The 17603-nt window shown below is 40.7% G+C and overlaps 1 protein-coding gene across 4 annotated transcripts in view; it reads right to left on the bottom strand.

Moving 5' to 3' along the window:
* Positions 1–9245, bottom strand: part of CENPF (centromere protein F) — a 62380-nt gene extending 53135 nt beyond the window's left edge. For 3 of the 4 annotated variants that reach the window (XM_032318158.1, XM_032318161.1, XM_032318160.1), the window contains exons 1-3: positions 9114–9245; positions 6425–6627; positions 4998–5194 (exon numbers count right to left, since the gene is read on the bottom strand). In XM_032318158.1, the coding sequence (XP_032174049.1) occupies positions 4998–5194; positions 6425–6586 (359 nt within the window). In that variant the 5' untranslated portion in view covers positions 6587–6627; positions 9114–9245. The other variant, XM_032318159.1, reaches the window with a different exon arrangement.
* Positions 9246–17603: the final 8358 nt, after the last annotated feature.

Below are 17603 nucleotides of genomic sequence, written 5' to 3'. Positions count from 1 at the left end.
AATATAAACTTATAGTGGCAATATTACAAAAGCTACAATGAAGGTCTGTAATGACACTATGATTATAGAGTTGGGAGGTTGGGAATGTATTCTGAGCAAATTTTTTACTCCAAGTCAACGAAAGACCCAGGAATATTTAAAAACAAACAAACAACAACCACAAAAAAAACCCAGAACTTCAGAAGCATAGGAAGAAATTGGCATCACTGAAGCATGGATTCAAATCACAAAATTGAATGACATCACTTGTGATATTAAGTCATTAAAAAAACATAAACTTGCCATGTATTTTATGAAAAAAAAACCAGAGAAACAAAGGGGTGCATGGGTGGCTCACGGGGTTAAAGCCTCTGCTTTCAGCCCAGGTCAAGATCCCAGAGCCCTGGGATCGAGCCCCACATCAGGCTCTCTGCTGAGCGGGGAGCCTGTTTCCCCGCCACTCTCTCTCTCTGCCTGCCTCTCTGTCTTCTTGTGATATCTGTCTGTTAAATAAATAAAATCTTTAAAAACAGAGACACAAAAATCAAGCTAACATAATGCATCTAGAGAAAACAGGGCTGGAGAAAGTCACAAAGAAATGGGAAAAGTAAGCTATATATTGTATATATGCACAGAATATTTCTATCACTTAAGTTCTGAACACCTTTCAGAATCAAACAACCTAAGTTAAGAGGACTCAATTCTCACAAATCTATAATGTCTCTGATTTTAGCTCAACACAAGAAATGAAATGAACACCCCATAGAAGAGCTAATGATGCGCAGCAGTCTCTTTCTCATGGACATGTCTCTCAAAACAAGGAGTGAGGAAAGTGCCCCAGTACCCCAGCCCCACTCAGATCCAACCTCAATGTGGGAGGAAAAATCAATGTCTGGGCTAAAAAGGACTGCTCTACAAATCAAATCATCAGATTTAAGCTCCTGGCAAGTAACAGCACTGTCCAATAGAAAGGTTCTACTAACATGTAAAGAGTAACAAGAAACAAATGAATTTAATCTTAGTATTTTATTTAACTCTATATTTTTAAAATATCATCCTTTCAACTTACAGTCAACACTAAAATTGAGATATTTTACATTTTTTTCTATTTAACCTTCAGAATTTGGTATGCATTGCATACTTATAGCACATCTCAATTTGATTTTTTTTTTTTTTAAGGATTTTATTTGAGAGAGAGAGAGAAAAAAAGAGAGAGAGAGAACACAAGCAGGAGAGGGGACAGAAAAAGGGAGAAGCAGACTCCCTGCTGAACAGGGAGCCCAATGCGAGACTTGATCCCAGGACCCTGGTATCATGACCTGAATTGAAGGTTGAAGGTAGCTGCTTAATCGACTGAGCCACCCAGGCACCCTGTCACATCTCAATTTGTAATTGCCACATTTCAAGCACATAACAGTCACATGTAGCCAGCAGCCACCACGATGAATGGTGTAGGTCTACAGACTACCAAAGGTGTGACAAATTTGGTGATTTTAGAGACAAATTTTAAAAAACCTTGTAGACTCAGTGTTTCTTTTTCCTCTCAAATTCACATTTCATCCCCCTCTATCTATCCTTTCATTAGAAAAAAAAAAGTGCATTTATTTAAAATATAAAATTATACCCTGCTTTATTCCTATAAACCTTTATTTCTCCTACTTCCTATAAAGAAAAAAACTTCCACCAAAAACAACACGAAATTAAGCATCTTTCTACTTGGTTTAACTATGGGATTGTCAATACTCAACAGTTTTTGACCAACATTTCCAATAGTCCAGACTAACTTGTTTGAGACCTTCCAGAAACCTGATCAGTGGCCACTGTTGGAGAAGGTAAGTTTCAGCCTGCACTTGAAGGTTACCAGTGGGAATTTGAATACACTCAAAAGTTGTTGTAGTTTATAGCTTTTATATTCTGGAAAACTGTATTCTTAATAGTTTTTACAGTCTGAGGTTTATATAGTTTGTAAATGTTTATAAACATCTATATCTACATCACTGGTAATAAAAATACTTCTAAACTAAATGTGCTATCCTAACCCCAACTATAACAACTGATAATAATAAAGCTAACACTTAACCAAGTTGCCAGGTATCCCACACAACTCTGTACTTTTATCTGCAAGTCTTCCCACCAAATGTCACTTTGCAATATAGACATGTATACAAAAATATGTTTACCTAAAATGTTAAAATTACAAACATTTCTGTCTAAATTATTAAAACCAGTATTTCTAGGGAGCCTGGGTGGCCAATTAAGCAACTGACTCTTGGTTTCCACTCAGGTCATGATCCCTGGGTCAAGGGATCGAATCTACATGGGGCACAACACTCTGGCGGGGAGCCTGCTTGAGATTCTTTCCCTCTCTCTGCCTCTCCCTCAGCTTGCTCTTTCTCTCTCTCAAATAAATAGATAAGATCTTTAAAAAGAAATAAAAAGAAAACCAGTATTTTTAAAACCAGCAGCCAAAATATGCTTTCAAAGAAAACTATTCTGGCATTCATAAAGTAAACTTCCTACTTCCTTGGCATCTGTTTTCCAAAAACAACTACTTATCTCTCACTTATTCATTTGACAAATATTTGAGGACCTGCCAGGTGCGTGGGGGAACTGACCAGGTCCCTATTCTCATGGAGTCTGGTATGGCAGACAGTAAACAAGAAAACGAAAAAATTCAATGAGATAGAAGTTATTTATCATTCTAACATACAACTTATAAGAGAGCCACCTTCCTATGTGGGTAGGAACCAAAATTAGGAAGATATTTCTGTGTACCTAATTATCTTCACAGGAAAACAAGAGTAATTTTAAAGTGTTTTAACTTGCAAAAATTTATTCGAGAGGTAAGTAGAATTAAGATTATTGCAGCTACGTTAGGAAAAAAAATTCTTGGGATCATGATATTTATTAATCAGCCAGGGAATCAGGGTAAAAGTTGTATTAGGTCACGCATCCTCTGCAAAGATACATTGAGAAAGTCACATCGCTCCTTCTGTGGTCTTCTCACCCAAAACTCATAACCTCAATCTGACCCAGTGGTTCTCAATCCAGGATGATTTTACCTCCCCAAAGGCATCTGGCGATGCCTGGAGACGTGTTTGATTATCAAAACAGGCAGGTAGAGGAGGTGTTACTGGCATCTAGTGGGTAGAGGCCAGAAATGCGATTAGGTATCCCACAATGCACAAGACAGCTTTCCTCAGCAAAGGACCATCCAGTCCTGGATGTGAATAGTGCCGCTGCTGAAAAACTGTGATCTCGTCAGTGAAAAAACAGCCAACAGGCCTAACCTGCGGAATGCTCTACAATAGAGCAGACTCTATTAGACTCTATCAGACTCTTCAACAATTTCAACAAAATAAACAACAAGAAACTGTCACAGCTTAGAAAGAGACTAAGAAAATATCAACTAAATATTATGTGCAATCCTAGATCCAAGTCTGGAACAGAGACAGCTCGTGACTGGAAAAACCAGTGACATTCTAATAAAGTCCGTAGTTTAGTTAGTAGTACTGAATCAATGTTCATTTCTGGTTTGGTCTTGCACTTTGGCTATGTAAGATGTTAACAACTGTTTCTGTAAATCTAAAGTTATTTCAAAATGAAAAATTTTTTTATTTTTAAACTTCCGGGTGTGTATTAGCAGAATCAACAATGGGACAATCTGCTAACATCCACTTTGCTTTCCGCCTGTATTACTCCTTGATATTTTGACAAATCTCCACTATTACAGTAAGAAAATACCATTTATAAGCTAGCGTATTTTGGTCCCACTGGATTTATTTTGATTAATGTCTCAAATTGTTTGAGGATTTTTTTTAATGGAAAAGAAGTCATAAGCACCATTTTTTATTGCTTAAGCTGGCAAACTGGTTACCTAATGCTTAAGATGGAAGATGGGGACCTCAGAAGGAAACTCTTCTTTTTTTTTTTTTTAAGATTTTATTTATTTGACAGAGAGAGAGAGGAGGAAGCAGGCTCCCCGCTGAGCAGAGAGCCCGATGCGGACCTCGATCCCAGGACCCTGAGATCATGACCTGAGCCGAAGGCAGCGGCTTAACCCACTGAGCCACCCAGGCGCCCTAGGAAACTCTTCTTGAGTACACTTCCTTCCCTCTCCAGCCTAGATTTCACGGCACACGATTTTAACCACCCTCTTCTCAGCACCCTCAATCATTCCACCGTCTTTCATCCCATTACCCTGGCTAAAAACAACCCTAAGTCAATCCTCCTATTCACATTCTCAGCATTTACAACCCAGATGCTAAAAGGAGGTGGAGTGGGGGAGGGCGGGGGGCAAACAACTCTATAGACGGGTCCTGTTATAAATTCCTGGTCTCCAACCTCAACTGGGCCCTCAGTGCTCCTAGGTCTTTTGAAATTCCCTAGTTCTTTTTTTTTTTATTTTTTAAATATTTTATTTATTTATTTGATAGACAGAGATTACAAGTAGGTAGAGAGGCAGGCAGAGACAGAGGAGGAAGCAGGTTCCCCGCTGAGCAGAGAGCCCGATGCGGGGCTCGATCCCAGGACCCTGAGACCATGACTGAGCTGAAGGCAGAGGCTTCAACCCACTGAGCCACCCTGGTGCCCCTGAAATTCCCTCGTTCTGTCTCATTATCTACAATAGCTTTTCCACTCAGAGGAAAAAACATAAGCCATCAGTATTAGCCATGCTTAACTCCCCTCCATCTTCTAGTACTCGCTATTGGGAGATGTGGTATTATTTAATATTATATCATCCAGTAACAAACACAGCATCTGGCCCATGAAGCAGCTTAATAAATATATCTTGAATGAATAAATGAATAAGCGAGAAGCCATTTAATGAATATACGTACTACTGAGCCAGGCAATGATAGGACTGAAGTACAGAAGAATTAATTTCTCTCGAGTCATTGTTTATTTCGTTGCAAAAATGATTGCAACGTAAAATTACATCATCAAAGGAAAAGATAAAAGGATCCAATGAACACATATAAAGGATATCCACATTAATATCACTCAAAAATAATTACCTTTTCAGTTCCTGTTCCAATTTTTCGATTTGTTTTTTGCTGGAGTTCAGCTGCCCTTCTTGGAAATTCACTTGTGACTCCTTGACTTGAAGTTCATGAGAAATTTTCTGCTTGGTCTTCTCCAGATTCTCACATATTTCCATCAAGCTTTGGTTCTCCCTTTTGAGGTTTGCGCCCTCTGTTTTTTCATTCTCAACCTAACAGATCGTCCAGAAAGAAATAGGTCTCGACTCTGGGAATTTATCAAGTATTTGTAAACCTGAATGCAACACCGAAGACTAATTATTTTGAGACGTAGTTGCTGTAATCTACAGGTCAGTGTTTCTTCACAAACACAAAAATTTTTTTTTAAAGATTTATTTATTTGAGACAGAGAGAGAGAGAGAGAGCACGAGCACGGGCAGAGGGGCAGAGGGAAAGGGAGAAAAAGTCCAAGCATATTCCATGCTGAGCCCGGAGACTGACAGGGGCTCGATATCACGACTCTGAGATCATGACCTGGGTGGAAACCAAGAGTGAGATGCTTAACTGATTGCACCGCCCAGGTTCCCCACGAACACAGCATATTTTAAATGACCTCACTTTGAAGCTTGTAGATAGAAAAGTTCTACAAAGTCAGGAATTACACTGTCTTTGGTTAGGGCTAAATGTACCCTTCCTGGAAAGGGAGGGTTTAATGTTCTTTCAAGTATAACAAACCAAAAATAAACCCTATAAATCTCCTTAGTAATTCATTTTAAAGTGTGGGGTGCCTGGGTGACTCAGTCTGTTAAGTGTCTGCCTTTGGCTCAGGTCATGATCTCAGGGTCCTAGGATCGAGTCCTAGGTCGGGCTCTCTGCTTAGCAGCGAGTCTGCTTCTCCCTCTGCTCCTTCCCCTGACTTGTGCGCTCTCTCCCCCACCCCCGCCCTCTCTCTCTCTCCCACCTAAGTAAATAAAATCTTAAAAAAAAAAGCTTGACCGCTGAACTAAGTTGTAAAAATTCTCCCACTAGCAAAGCCATTTTAGAAGCCATGACTGTACCACCAGCTTGTTGGCTAACACAGAGGGAAGGAAGAAACACCGTTTTAGTTTTCATTTCCTAGCCCAGAAGAGAAGTAGTCCAGGAATACCATGGTGAAAAGCCCACCCTCAGGAAGCAATATCCATTTGGACCACAAAGCACCCTAATTCAGAGTCAGAGGATCTGGCCATGTTGGTACAGAATACAAAAGCAATTTCCCACGTGTGGTCCCAAATGGAATTAATAAGAACTCAGCAGCCCTCAGTATTAGCAGGAAAGGAAAAACGAGGGGCAGAGGCTGGAGAAAAAGGAGAGGGTCGGATTGCCACCCAAAGAGAGCGCTCATTTTTCTTGAAATTTCAGACCAAGATCAAACAATCCAAATACTGAGTGAACGGTTTTAAAAGCCAGCGTTTGGCGGATACCTTCTGTTTCTGCTTCTGCAGTGCAGCCTCGAGGGTCTCCAGCTGGAACTGCCTTTGCTGCCTCTCTTTCTTCAGTTTGTCCAGCTGGCCTTCCAGCTCTTGGATTTTCTGCAGAGCTCTGGTGGGCAGCCCCTCCTTCCATTCTTCCAAAGCCCAGCTCATGTTGCTCTCCTTTCTTTACTAGTCACACATTTAAAAATAAACTGGAAAGAATAAGCAGACTGTTGGTCTTACTGTAGGAAAAAGGGACCAAAAAGTCTCAGAGACTAATGAGTCTCTAAGGAGTTTCAAAGCTTCACCTTTCAACAGATAAGGACGTATAACCTCTATCTTCTCCACCCCCTGAAAGGTGGCCACCAATAGCTCTGATTGCGATGTACCCCAGATGCTCTTGTGGCTTCCCTGGCTCTGTTTTTCCTATTTCTCAGGTTTGACTTCTTAGCTACCTGCTTTCTACTGCTCACTTTGTTTTCATGATATAGAACAGGAGTACTTTGCTCTGGGGTTACAGGTGAAATACGTCCTGTAAACAAACAAGACTCATGGTAAGTTATTTTGCAAATGCTCTTCACCTCATTGCAATGCACACTTTGTCCCTCTTCTCTGAGAAGCCTTTCCTGGGGAGGTCCCCAGTCTGACCATATCTCCTGGTCATAGTCTGTGATGGCATAGGCCCCCCTACCTCTCTTTCCCAGCAGCTATCATGTGCTGGATTATTGCAAGAATGAGCAAAGAGCGAATGACATGTAAGTGCTAAAATCATTGCAAAATGTGGTAAAGCCATGCTCCAGATAGACCTTGATGTGGAAACTTGTATATAGCCTCAATAATTCAAATTTCAGCTCAACCACCTTCAAGATGTGTGACCTTGGGCATGTTATTTAACTGCTCTGTGCCTTGGTTTCCTCATTTGCAAAGTGTGGATAATAGCGACTTTCCAAAGGCTTAGAACAGTCCTATATTTCCCAATAAGCATTCTGTACCTGTTAGTTATTATATTAATCCTCAAAAATACTTCATTTGTATATTTCAGCCACTGATACCAAGAAGGAAGTGGCTTACCTCCTTTACAGCCACATTTCCTAAAATTTAAAGGAGCTGGGAGAAAAGTGTGTTAATTGTTCTTTATTCATTAGCCTCCGGAACTTAAAGAAAAGCATTCATTTTCCAGCTAGTTGAGCAAGGTGAGAATCTGCTTTTTGACAAATGAAGTCCACGAACATTTTAGTGTCACTGTATCAATGAAACTTTTTATCAGAACTAATAAACGGTTGACAAAAGTACTAAGAATGATAAAAAGATGTTCAAAGATTAAAGAGACAGAGCAAAGTTCATGGGAAACATGATTTAGCTATTAAGTCTTGAAAAGCAGTGTTTTCTCTGCCAGTTTAATTTTTTTTCTTTTTCCAGATCTCAGTTCTTTGAACGCAGCATCTTAACCTCCACTGCCATTTGCTCAGAAACTGCTGGAAGAAATCTCGTGCCTCTCCACCAACAAAGGACAATTTTACACTGTCACAATAGGCTTCTCCTGCCATTTCAATCCAGCTTGCTCATGCAGGGGTGGGAGTACCCTAGCCCAGGGGCACAAAAGAATAACTGTCCTAAACAGAGCTGCCAACCACTGAAATCATTACATCAAGATGCCATCATCAACAAAATATTAGAAGGATCAATTTAGGAAGATGATAGGGATGAGGTAAATAAACAGAAGGAAAACTAGCAAGTTGAATACTTTTCTATTGCAAAGTCTAAGATACAGCTATAAAGTAGTTAAAACAACCACCAGACCAAGCCAATTTTGATCAGATTAAAGCATCAACCATTCACAGTCTGTAGGGAGCTACTGGGGCAAAGGTCAAAAAGCGTAAATCTCCAGATTGACACCTAAGGAGCTGCAGGTGTAAAGAAGGATGGGTAGTTGAAGAAAAGCCCCGGGTGTCAAGGTTCCTGCAAGGAGGAGTTTGCAGAAAACGCTCTTTCTATCTTAAATATGGGGAGGGCACTCCTTATGCCCTAATTACCCACCCCCAGCACTGGAGGCCCACGTTCGCGCTTTCCCTTTAAAAAGAGCTCCCATCTCCAAGAAACCCCAGTCGTCCCCTCTAGTGCCACGGCTGAGCCCGAAGGGTGGAAACCCTGTCTGCTCTCCTACGCAGAGCTCAGGGATAGGACTCGTCGTTTACTTATTTCTGGGTCTTCCTAACACAGCAGAGCCAGGCACTCAAGCCTGTCTAAAGAAATGTGGAAGGCAGGGGAAATGCTCTCGCGGATAGCAAGGGGCACACCAATGTGCCGCGCAGATCAAAATCCAAGCTTTTCTCTCCTCCAGGCAACAAAGGACCGACGCCCACATTTCAAAAAGGAACCACTGGCTCTGGACCTAGACGGTTGCTAGGAAATACCTGCTAGTCTCCAATTCATGTATCTTCCAGAGGAATGTGATCCCCCGAAGTGCGAGGTCAGGACCGAGCAGGGTCTGCGGACACTCGTGCGAGCACGGGCGCGGAAGAGCGCGGACAAGCCCTGAAGGCCTCGGCCGGGTGGATCCTCCAGTCCCTTGAGGTGGGAGGGGGCGGTCCGCTGGCCGGAGCTCGGTTCCACCGGCATCCCTGCTCAGGAGCCCCGGGCGGAAGGCCAGCCCCCATCACACCCGCCGCCGACGCCACGACCCACGCAGGACACTCACCTTGCTGGCGGGGAGGGAAAGACGACCCCTCAGAGTCGGGCTCCCGGGGCAGCCTCCGCGGGCTTCAGCCCAGATTCCAATTCAAACTGCCCGCGACCGCCACCGGTTTTCGATTTGCCCGCTTCCGGGACGGACCAAACGCACCCTCCAAGCCTATTGGTCGTCGTAAGCAGAAATGGGCCAATCGGCTTCCGCGCACTCCGTCTGCCGGCTCTGATTGGTTCTTTCGGACGGATTTAAAAATCAAGCTCTCACCACCGGGGGCCGGCGCTGGAGTTACGGTGTTTTTTTGTTTTCTTGGGAGGGCGAGACCACGTGCGTTCTCAGAGGCTGGGAGACGTTTTGAACCGCTGTTTCCGCAAAAGCCGGGGAACCGGCGGACCCGCGGGAAGGCGTGGTCTGTCGCCTACAACCGGCGGAATTATGCTGTCTGGCCAACTCTCCAGGTATCTGCTTATTAAACACACAATTTAGGACATAGATGTGGGGTTCTCTGCTTGCCGGGCATTCTTCACCCACTATCATTCTTCTTTTTTTTTTTTTAAGATTTTATTTATTTATGTATTTGACAGAGAGATCCCAAGTAGGCAGAGAGGCAGGCAGAGAGGGGGAAGCAGGCTCCCTGCTGAGCAGAGATCCCGATGCGGGGCTCCATCCGAGGACCCCGAGATCATGACCTGAGCCCAGGGCAGAGGCTTTAACCCACTGAGCCACCCAGGCGTCCCCACCCACTGTCATTCTTTACAATTCTTTGAGGAAAGTATTTCCTTTTTATTTAAAAGTTAACTGAGGCACACAGACGCTCCCTCATTCGAAATTGAATCTGGAACATACAGGATCTCACTTTTAACCTCTTTGATTGATCATATTCTAAAGAGGTGATTCTGAACACTTGTGAGCTGGATTCCAGGACACTGCAGCCAGAAAAATCTCCAAAACTGGACGGAATCTCTCCTCATTTTGAAGCCCACTAATTTTGTGTGTATTTAGGTACTTGTTCTATTTCCCTATTCAGTTAAAAACAAGCTTCCAAGGACAGGACCCAAACAATGAATTAAATTACTCTCTGATGCTGTTGTCTTCCGCAACAGATTCCAAGCTTTCCGGAACCCTCTCTCTACCTTTCATTAGGTGGTTACTGCATTCTAGATAGTCCCTTACCTTTTCTGCTCATCTTTCAATACCCAGTTCCAATGCCACTTTCTACATAAAACTTCACTGTTCTCACCCACCCCTTAGAAATAATTATTTCCTACATCTTTCCCAGAAATTGGTGTATACCTTGTATTTGTGTCTATTTCTCCTACAGTCTGGAAAATTCCTGTAGATTAAAATCTGTTTTAATTTACTTTTGTATCTCTGCTAACTGTCTAGTAACTTTGCACATAAAAAATAAGACCATCTTGGTCTGGAGAAAGGCCTTGTTACCCGCTATCCTTGTATCTCCCCAAAATGGGGAGGGAGCCAGTAGGTGAGGAGAACTTTTACTGGACATTGCCATAATTAGTCTAACATCTGGTTGTTCTGGGATTTGAACCAAATTCTGACTCCAAAACTAATCACAACTCCATTGCTTCCTAGGAGTAATTATTCAACTATTAGTTGCCTAAGGAAAACAGAACTAGAAAGAATGTAAGAGAATGTAAGAGAGGATTTTCAAAGATTACGTTTGCAATCTATTTATTCATTTCTTAGTAGACACCTATTGAGTGGTCACTGTATAGCCAAGCCTGTACTTCAGTCATCTATAATAATCAGTAAAGAAATACATTGACTTCTTGGGGTGCCCAAGTGCCTCAGTCGTTAAGCATCTGCTTTCAGGGTGGAAACCCTGTCTGCTCTCCTACGCAGAGCTCAGGGATAGGACCTGATCCCGGCGACCTGGGATCCAGCCCCACATCAGGTTCCCTGCTCAGAGCTGAGCCTGCTTCTCCCTCTCCCACTCCCCTTGCTTGTGTTCCTTCTCTCTCTCTCTTTCTCTCTCTCTCTCTCTGCCAAATAAATAAATAAAATTTTTAAAAAATACATTGTCTTCTTAAATAGGGGAATCATGTGATGGAGATTATTTTGTGACTTCAGTTATGATTTCCTTCCCCTACCTCTATTTTTAGGGGCTAAAGGGGGTGAATCCCATCCAACAAAATACAGATGTCTTCTAAGAGTCATTTTCAACTCCCTTGCTTCTCCTTTTAACGCCGCTCCGTCACTGAGTCAGTCTACTCTCTCTGGATTAGTCATCCACCATCTGTACTTTCCGCCTATGCATCAGTGCCTTTGATTCTTTCTGTCTTTTCGTCTCCCACTTAGATCGCCGGGTCCATCACTTAAACCACTCTTCTGCTTGTATCCTCAACTCCTTTGGTTCTTGTTCTGTCTCCTCAAACCTATATGCATGCACCTGTCCAGACCCTGCCTAAAAGCACTGTTGCTCCAGAAAAGTGCTGAAGAAAAATCCCAGGACTGCACAGAGAGGAACCACTTAATTGTTTTTTAAGACTTACTTGTTGGAGAGAGAGAGACAAGGAGCACAAGCTGGGGTGGGGGGGGGAGGAGCAGAGGGAGACCTAGAACCCCAAGTTGGTTCCACACTGAGCATGGAACCAGATCTGGGGCTCAATCCCAGGACCTCAAGTTCATAACCTGAGCTGAAATCAGAAGTCCAACATTTAACCAACTGAACCACCCAGGCACCCCAATAGGAACCACTTTTATTAGATGACCTCTAACTGGCATCTCAGTGCTGCTCCACAGCCCTTTCTCCCAAGTCTAAAATTTCTCTAATCTCCTCCAACTACTATCTCTACTCTGGCTCTCAGAACATGACCACATCTCCCAGTTGGCAGAAAATGAAAGATGTCTGACAGGAACGCCTTCAACTGCCTGTCACCCACATCTACAAATTTGCCCAATTCTACACCCATTCCTCTCTCTACTTTTCCTGCTACAACCACAAGAAGCATATTAATGTTCTGGAGCCCCTTGTGTCTCAGAACTCCAGTCTGAGTTGTAAACAAGAATCTTCCACTGCTCGTATCTTCCTCAGTTTTCCTCGTAGCACTTAACTGCTCAAATCTTTCCCTTTCAGAAGAAATACTATCTCAAGCTACATTCTGTCGAGTCATCTCTCTCATCACACTGCATTTCCTTTTTAGGCTTGGTTAAATAAGTTGCTATCCTCCTTTTAATCAATTATCCCCCTCCCCAAAACATGAAAGTTCTTTCTATAAATGAAGTCTGTCTCTCTGAATCATGAAGACAATAAAACCTATTATTTGATGCCATACTTTATTTTTTTATGATTTCATAACAATGCTTCAGCTAAATGAAGACTTAAAATCATTTTACAATTTGACATGAATCTAATTACGAGCTTGTCTCTCTTTCTCTTGACTCTCTCACAGCGTTGGTTCCATGAGGAAGGAATGCTATCTGGTTGGTTGCGCTGGTGGTTGTAGTGGTTGTGACTTTGGTTTGTTGGTTCAGTTTGTTTTAGAGTCTACTGTTGTAGTTAGTACTAGGTGAAATATATTTTCCATCTTCTTATTTGCAACATTTCTGTGTCTATATGCTTTAGATGCATTTCTTGCAAGCAGCCCATGATTTTCTTTTGTTTTTATCCATTTTGAAAATCTAGACCTATTTTTTTAATTTTTATTGAGATATAATTCATGTAAAATACACTAATTTTAGGTGTATAGTGCAATAAATTTTGAAAAATACATGCACCTCCTAGGCAACATCAAAATCAAAGTACAAATAATCCTTCACACTAGGTTTCCTTGTGCCCCTTTCCAGTTACCCGCTGCCTAAGAGTCCAAGACACACTCCAACCCACTGATCTGTTTTCTGTCACCATACATTAAATATATGTGTTTTTAGAGCTTCATGTAACTGGAATTACATAATGTATACTCTCATATCCGGCTTCTTTTGCTCAACATAATGTCTTTCTTTTTTTTCTTTTTTAAAAAATCTTATTTATTTGACAGAGAGAGATCAGAACTAGGCAGAGCAGCAGGCAGTGAGAGAGGGGGAAGCAGGCTCCCTGCTGAGCAGAGAGCCGGGTGTGGGGCTTGATCCCAGGACCCTGAGATCATGACCTGAGCCGAAGGCAGAGGCTTAACCCACTGAGCCACCCACATGCCCCAACATAACATTTTTGATACTCACCCTTATGGAATTGGTATTTACTTATCTTTTAACTTTTTAGTAGTATGGCTCTGCATGGATATACAATTGGTTTATCCATTTTCTTGTTGATTGACTTTTGTATTGTTTCCTGTTTGGAACTTTTATGGATAAAGCTTCTATATTTTTACGTACAAGCTTTTGCATGAACATATGTTTTCATTTCTCCTATAAAATACATATAAGTGAGATTACTGCATCAAATAGTAAATGAATGCTTACCTTTTTAAGAAATGGCCAAAATCTTTCCCAAAGTGGTTGTGTATTTTACAGTGCATGAGTGTTTGATTTTATTTGATCTGCATATTTCACCAGTACTTGGTATTGGCAGTCTAATTTATGCTAACATTCATGAATGTTAGCTAATGATGGATTTAATTTGAATTTCTCTGATGACTAATATGTTGGCCATTTTTGATGGGCTTATTACCTAGTTGTATGCCTCCTTTTGTGACATGTCTCAAAATACTTTGCCTATTTTTTTACTGAGTTGTTGGTCTTCTTCCTATGAGTTCTCATATATTTGGGACACAAAGCCTTTGTCAGATATATGTTTTGCAAACATTTTCCCCAAAGATGTTGTTTGTCTTTTCAACTTCTTAATGCTGTCTTTTAAAAAGCATAAACTTTTGATTTTGGTAGAGTCAATTCAATTTTCGCTTTCATAAGTCATGGTTTTTTTGAGTCTTAGCTAAGAATGTTATATTCATCCGTACCTATTTCCTTTTCTGCACACTACTGTAAGTGGATTTTTAAAATTTTTATTTTCTAGTATTATGTTGCTTGTATAAAGAAATCAATTTATTTTTATAAAATGACGTTCTATCTTGCAGACTTGCTAACCTGTCTTGTATTGGCTAAGACTGCCATAACAAAGCATCACAAAGTGGATAGCTTAAACAACAGACACTTCTTAAAGCTAGAAGTCCAAAATCAATGTGTTGTCAGGATTGAATCCCTCTGAAGGCTATAAAGGAAGAATCAGTTCCAGGCCTTTCTTTTTGGCTTGTCTTCATGCTCACATGGCATTTTCCCTATATGCATGGCAATTCCAAATTCCCCTTTCTAGGAAGACTTCAGTCAGATAAAATTAGAGCCCACCTTCCTTCAGGCCGCTATCATCAATGACCATAGACTGGATGGCTTCAATGACAGAAATTTATTTCTCACAATTCTGAAGCCTAGGAAGTTTGGAATCAGGTGTGCCAGCATGTTTAGGCTCCAGCAAGAGATCTCTTCCTCACCAGAGGGCCATCTTCTTGCCTCCTTACACGGCAGAGCAGAGAGAAAGAGGAAGTTCTCTGGTATGTTTTCTTATAAAGGCACTAATACCATGCACAAAGGTCCCACCCTGATGGCCTGATCACCTCCCAAAGGCTCAACTCCGGATGCCATCACACTGAGCAGTTAGAGTGTCAACATATTAATTTGGGGAGGCCATAAACATTCAATCTACAACAGGACCCAACTGATGACCTCATTTTAACTCTGTAAAGACCTTTTCTCCAAATAAAGTCACAATCTGGGGTACTAGGAATTAGGGTTTCAACATTTGAATTGGCAAGTGGGGTGCAAGTTAACTTAGAACATCTCTTAATAGTTCTAGTAGTTTTTCTGTACATTATTATTTTCTACAGGTGTTCTCTGTGAATCAACATAGTTTTTATTTCCAGTCTACATGCTTTCTATTTATTTTTCTTCCCTTCCTTAGTCCACTGGTTATGATCTCAAATATGATGTCAGATGTATATGAGAGTGGACTTCTTTTTTGTCTTTCTGATTTCAGAGGAAAATATGCAGTCTTTTACCATTACGTGTGATGATAGCTGTACATTTTTATAGATACCCTTTACCAGACTGAGGAAGTTTCTTTCTGTTTCAGTTTTTTGACAGTTTTTATTATGGTTAGGTATTAGATTTTATAAAGTTCTTTTGCTGTCCTTATTGAGATGATCCTGTGGTAGTTCTCCTTTATTCAGATATTGTGGGGATTATGTTGTTTGATTTTCAAATGCTAAAATAACCTTGGATTATGTTATATGTGCCACTTGGTTATGGTATACTATTGTTTTATATATTGATGAGTATTGCTGATATTTCTCAAAGACTTTTGCAACTATGTATAGGAGAGATATTGGCTCATAGTTTTCCTTCTTGTTATATCATTTTTTTAAAGATTTTATTTTTAAGTAATCTCTATACCCAATGTGGGACCCGAACTTACAACCCTGGGATCAAGAGTTGCTCTGCTGTCCTGAGTCAACCAGGTGCCCCTATCTTGTCATATCATTAAGCATGATTAAAACTGGCCTGGTTGGGTTCTTGGATGGCTCAGTCATTAAGCAGCTGCCTTCGGCTCAGGTCATGATCCCCGGGTCCTGGGATTAAGCCCCAAACTGGGCTTTTCCCTCTCTCACTCCCCCTGTTTGTGTTCCCTCTCTCGCTGTGTCTCTCTCAAATAAATAAATAAAACCTTAAAAAAAAAAAAAAACTGGCTTTTTTTTGGAAGTTTGGATCCCTGGTTTTGGGATCAAGTTAAATCTGGCCCCATAAAATTAGTTGAGAAACATTTCCTCCTCATTTCTATCAGGAAGAGTTTATATAGAATTTATATTATTTATTCTTTCATGCTTGGGCCTGGAATTTTCTCTATGCAGGTTTCTAATTAGGAATTAAAATTTTTAATTGAAAAGAGGTTTTTAAATTTTTACTTTATTCAATTTCAGTAGTTTGTGTCTTTTAAGGAATTTTTCTTTTTCGTATAGGTTGGCAAAATTACTGAAACGTAGTTTTTTGAAATTTTCTATTATCATTCCTTTAGTGGCCTTATTGTATGTAATTACCTTTTTCCTTTCATTTTGGATGCTAATAATTTATGTTCTCTCCACCACCCTCAATCTAATCAATCTAGCTTGAATTTTATTGATATTATTGATCTTTTCAAGAAACCAGCTTTTGATTTGATTGATTTTTTTCTCTAATATTTGTCCATTTTCTGTTTCATTGATTTCTGCTTGTATCTTTATATTTACCTTAAATTTAATTTTCTTTTATTAGTTGCTTAAAGTGAGAGTTTAGACAACCGATTCTAGACCATTCTTCCCTTGCTAACATAAGAATTTAAAGTCTGTGTTAACTTTACCTGATGACACAATTTTTTTCATTTAAATTCAGTTAATTAACATATAGTGTATTATTAGTTTCAGAGGTAGAGGTCAGTGATTCATCAGTCTTATTTAACACCAGAGCTCATTACATTACGTGTCCTCCGTAAAGCTCACTACCCAGTCACCCCATTCCCCCGCCTACCTCCCCTCTACCAATCATCAGTTTGTTTCCTATAATTAAGAGTCTCTGGGACACCTGGGGGGCTTGGTGGGTTAAAGCCTCTGCCTTGAGCTCAGGTAGTGATCCCAGAGTCCTAGGATCGAGCCCCGAATCCGACTCTCTGCTCAGCAGGGAGCCTGCTTCCTCCTCTCTCTCTGCCTGCCTCTCTGCCTACTTGTGATCTCTGTCTGTCAAATAAATAAATAAAATATTTAAATTTCTTATGGTTTGTCTCCCTCTCTGATTTCATCTTGTGTTAATTTCCTCTCCCTTCCCCTATCATATTGTGTTTTGTTTCTTAAATTCCACATATGAGTGAAAGCATATGTTAATTGTCTTTCTCTGATTGACTTATTTTGCTTAGCATAATACCATCTAGTTCCATCCAAGTTGTTGCAAATGGCCAGATTTCATTTTTAATGGCTAATATTCCATTATATATACATATATGGAATATATATATATATATTGCATCATATATATACACACATACACACAAACACACACACACACACACTTCTTCTTTATCCACTCATCTGTTAGTTGACATCTGGGCTCTTTCCATAGTTTGGCTGTTGTGGACATTTCTTCTCTAGACATTGGGGTGCAAGTGCCCCTTTGGATCACTATATTTGTATCTTTAAGCAAATACCTAGTATTGCAATTGCTGGGTCATAGGGTAGCTCTGTTTTCAACTTTTTGAGGAACCTCCATACTGTTCTCCAGAGTGGCTGTACCAGCTTGCATTCCCACCAACAGTGCAGGGGGGTTCCCCTTTGTCCACATCTTGGCCAACATTTTTTGTTTCCTGACTTGTTAATTTTAGCCATTCTGACTGGTGTTGAGGTGGTGTCTCATTGTGGTTTTGATTTGTATTTCCCTGATAATGAGTGACATGGAACATTTTTTCATGTGTCTGTTGGCCATTTATATATCTTCTTAGAAGAAATGAATGACACAATTTTTGTTTTGTCT

This window comes from Mustela erminea, chromosome 17 (genome assembly GCF_009829155.1).
Source record: "Mustela erminea isolate mMusErm1 chromosome 17, mMusErm1.Pri, whole genome shotgun sequence".
In the NCBI taxonomy this organism is placed as follows: domain Eukaryota; kingdom Metazoa; phylum Chordata; class Mammalia; order Carnivora; family Mustelidae; genus Mustela; species Mustela erminea.
The sequence above is the reverse complement of the archived record's forward strand: the minus strand, read 5'-3'. Positions and strand labels throughout refer to the sequence as shown.